At 28.6% G+C, this 4,311-nt stretch overlaps 1 protein-coding gene across 1 annotated transcript in view; it reads left to right on the forward strand.

Annotated features, from left to right (window-relative positions):
• LOC108915701 (transcription termination factor 2) overlaps positions 1–3,721 on the forward strand; it is a 15,359-nt gene extending 11,638 nt beyond the window's left edge. Inside the window, exons 13-14 of the mRNA XM_018721809.1 lie at positions 2,858–3,015; positions 3,550–3,721. Coding sequence (XP_018577325.1) covers positions 2,858–3,015; positions 3,550–3,697 — 306 coding nt within the window. The 3' untranslated portion in view covers positions 3,698–3,721. The remainder of the gene's footprint in view (positions 1–2,857; positions 3,016–3,549) is intronic.
• Positions 3,722–4,311: the final 590 nt, after the last annotated feature.

Below are 4,311 nucleotides of genomic sequence, written 5' to 3' on the forward strand. Positions count from 1 at the left end.
CATGTAAATTTTCAAATATGTTCATGTAAACTTTCTGAATGTGAACATATTTGAAAATTTGCATGAACATCAATTTGATAATTTGCCTAACAATTGTAATCATTTAATAGAACTTGTAAGGGCTGAATGTGAAAAGTATATCGATGTACGAATAAATCATGAAGTCAAATTATTTAATTCGGTAAAATCTACGAAAAGGCAAATATTAAATAAATTAATATTATTTAGAGGACAATAAATATATTTAAATTATTTTGTAGTTTTATTTAATATGACACTAAAATATACTATTTTCTGAATTACAAACTTAAAATTGAATATTTGTCATAAGATGCAATATAATGTTTAATATGTAATAAAAATATTACTTAATCCGGATCTGCTTAAAGATGCGCGCGATCAGATTGCCTTCCACACTCCACTTCCCCGGATTTTGCATTCACTGGTACCCGTGCATTGGAATTAGATACGGCCAGTCTAGGTGGTCTGTGATCTGACCTATTGTAGAGCGGCACTAGGCCGGATAATGGAAAAAGTCGAATAATCGGGTTCATTTATTTTTATTATTTTTTTAAGAAATAAAAGCAGAAATCGGGCATAGGTCGTCGGATGTCGGATAATATGGATGAACGTCGCTTAACAGAATCGCCGTTTCACCCACAACGTTGGAAGGTCGGATAACCGAGGTTCTACCGTACAGTCCTCGCTTGTTTTTGTTTTGATGATTTTGCCTTTTATTTGCATTTTTTTGATACGATATGAGAAATTGGGGAAGAAATGATATAAAATGTTGAAAATAAGCAGAAGGTCCATAGCAAATAAATTTGTAGGCGGCCTGGAGTAAAGTATGAAATATAATAAGCTAGAAAAAAGCGTTATAACCTCAACATTATTGTGCAAGAGTTAAATTTTTTCAGTTTCTTCTACATTTGACAAAACTTATTTCGGCTACAGGCGATGCGACATTTGAAATGGAGTGAACAGTTTTCATAACACCCTTGGTTTGGGCCTCGTAAAATTGTTACTCCGTACATCGACAGTATTTTCAGCAGATTTTAATTAAATGTTTGTCTTATTTTTATATTCCTTGTTCCTCCTTCAATGACCGGCGAAAATTATTTAGATTTTTTAAAACGCCTTGCCTGTATTACTCGGAGATGTGCCTCTACGTGTGTAACAGGCTGATATCTTGGCCTGCACACTCCTCAGACCTGGATTCTTGTGATGGTTTCATTGGAGTCATTTGAGAAAGTAATTTATCGTAGTAGAGAAGCGTATAACCTGGAAGACCTAAGACATCAATAGAAAACTCTTGTGAAGATATTCGTCGAGAAAGATCTTTTATTTTCGCCACATGTAGTGAATCAAGGTTAGGCTAATCAAGACTGTGCACGAGACATTCCACGTCAAATCGACCACTTTTAACCCTGACCCCTTTCAATTTGGCTGAAACTTTTTTATTGTTTTCTATCCCATTGAAAACCTCAAAATTTTTTCAAATTTTTTCACCATCCCAAAAAAAGATGAATTTTTGAAAAAAAATAGCTTTCTTTTTAAATAACCATGACTCAAAAATTGAGTTATCGGGATGTTTTTTTTATTTTTGTTTTTAAATGTACTTTTTGAAAAAAAAACGTCAAAATTATCTGGACCTGTTTTTTTTTCAATTTTCGAAAAAAAACACTTTCTTAATGATTACCATTTTTTAAATCTTTTTTTTTTTTTATAAAAACATTTTTTCAAATTTTTTTAGTGGTTTTTTCGTTTTCTGCTATTATCTATTGAAAAAATCATTTATTTTCAAATTTAGCTTATTTCACGCCATTTTGAAAATTTTTGAAAATATGTATAGAATCCCAAAATTGAAAAAAGCTATTTTTGAATTTTTTTTTCTTATAAAAACATTTTAGAAATCCTCAAATTTTTTCAGTGGTTTTTTATTTTTCTATTATTATCAATTGAAAAAAAAAACATTTTTTTTCAAATTTAGCTTATTTCACATGCCATTTTGAACATTTTTGAAAATGTATATAGTATTCCAAAATTGAATAAAGCTATTTTTGAATTTTTTTTATTTTATAAAAAACACATTTTTTAGAAATCCTCAAATTTTTTCATAGTGGTGTAATTCTATTATCGATTGAAAAAAACCTTTTTTTTCAAATTTAACATATTTCACATGCCATTTTGAAAATGTATATAGAATCCCAAAATTGAAAAAATTTATTCTATGCAGCGATTGGCGGCAATTTCAAAAAGTCAAAAGAGGATGGTTTCAAAATGATTTATTTGAGCTCAAATGCATTGCATGTCTTTTTTTTTGAAAGCCCACCGTTTCATTTTCCACTGTACCATTTTCCAAAATTGTAATCGAGAAATTTTCACTTTTTTTTCGAAAATTGAAAAAAAAAACAGTCCAGATAATTTTGATCTATTTTTTTTTCAAAAAGTACAATTAAAAACAAAAATTTTGAAAATAAAAATGTCCCGATAACTCGATTTTTGAAAAAGTTATGGTTATTTAAAAAAACTATTTTTTTCAAAAATTCATAATTTAGGTGAAAAAGTTGAAAAAATTCTCAGAGGTTTCAACTGGGTAGAAAACAATAAAAAAGTTTCAGCCAAATCGAAAGGGTTAAACGTGGTTGAAATTTGAACTAATATATAATATAAGGGATAAGGAATAAGGATAAGGAATATAAGGGATATAATATAATAATAGGAATTATTTTGCAACTTTTATAATGGCAATTTTTGGGAATATTAACTATTTCTACGAGTTTTATTGTCCTCGAATGATTCAACTTTGAGGAAACCCCTTCATCTGTTGATTTTTTTTGTTTTAATGTCTTTTTAGATATTGTTGTTATCTCTTACTGCGGGAGGAGTGGGTTTGAATTTAATCGGGGCAAATTATTTGTTTTTACTCGACCTCCATTGGAATCCTCAATTAGAAAATCAAGCTCAAGACCGTATATACAGAGTAGGACAGCAGAAACCAGTATTTGTGTACAAGTAAGCTATCTTCCAATCCATTAAATTTTAAATACCGTTTACTTTCACTTTTGTCTGGTCGTGTAGAATAATTTACAACACAGACGTTCCCATTTTTTTTTAACAATCTGTTTAAAAAGATCTTAGAGATATTTACACATATTTTGTCCTCTTTTTAACTTTCATTTTGGGTTTAAAAAATGGAATACAAAATGTAAGACGTAGATTGTTGAATTTTATGTATTAAAATGTTTTTATATTTAATGTAAAAGCAGATACACAATTCATAAGTGTATAAAATTTATATTTAAGCGCTTAGTCTGTACAATTGGCCTTTGTTGGCACTGCCATTTAGATCTCAGAGGAAAACGTTAGAGAATTTAATGAAAATTCCTAATTTTACGTTCTTACCACCACTAACATAATTTTGAGATACCCCAATGAATAAACGAAGTTTTATTTGTATAACATGATATAGAATTTTAACAAAAGAAATGACCTATCGCAAATCTAGGGGGAAAACGTGGCTTTCAACTTGATATAATTTTTTTTTAGATTTATGGCTTCAGACACTATCGAGAAGAGAATTTTAGACTTACAAGAAAAAAAACTGGATATAGCAAATTCGATGTTAACGGGAACGAAACAAGTCACCGGAAGTAAATTATCATTAAATGACTTGAAATTACTTTTCGAAATGTGATAGATTAATATAGTTGAGATTTCTTTAATAGACTTACTATGTTTTATGTTTTTTATATTTATACTTTTATATATTAGATTAAAGAACTTACTTTAAACAAGTGTTTTATTTCATTCCTTTTTGTGAACCTTTTTATTATTAAATTTGAGATTCTAGTCAGTTATTACCAAAATTTTATTGGGGCTCACAAACGCAAATGTTTTATTTTTGCGGAATATTTATACAGGGTGTATCATTCTCATTTTACCAAATTAACATTGGCCGTTTGTTTTTAGCTAACCTGTTATCATATCATGTCAGATGGAGTGATACGTAGTTACATAAACCAGGTCGTCAAAGGTTATCACAAACTAAACGCAGTGCTTCAACAAAAAATAGTAACAACACATTAAAAATTTAAAATAATTTTCAGAAATTTTCCAAATATATCGGATTAGTATTTTTATTTATTTTTTATGTACATTTTATGACAACAAAAATAATTATTTTAAAATATAATTACAGTGCAACCTTTTTAATCCGAACACCACATTAATAGGCATTGTTTGTATTATCGAACATACTATAATGATTTATACATTATGTATATTATGGAAGTACATACACATTTTATT

This window comes from Anoplophora glabripennis, unplaced genomic scaffold, assembly GCF_000390285.2.
Source record: "Anoplophora glabripennis isolate ALB-LARVAE unplaced genomic scaffold, Agla_2.0 scaffold1094, whole genome shotgun sequence".
Taxonomy (NCBI): domain Eukaryota; kingdom Metazoa; phylum Arthropoda; class Insecta; order Coleoptera; family Cerambycidae; genus Anoplophora; species Anoplophora glabripennis.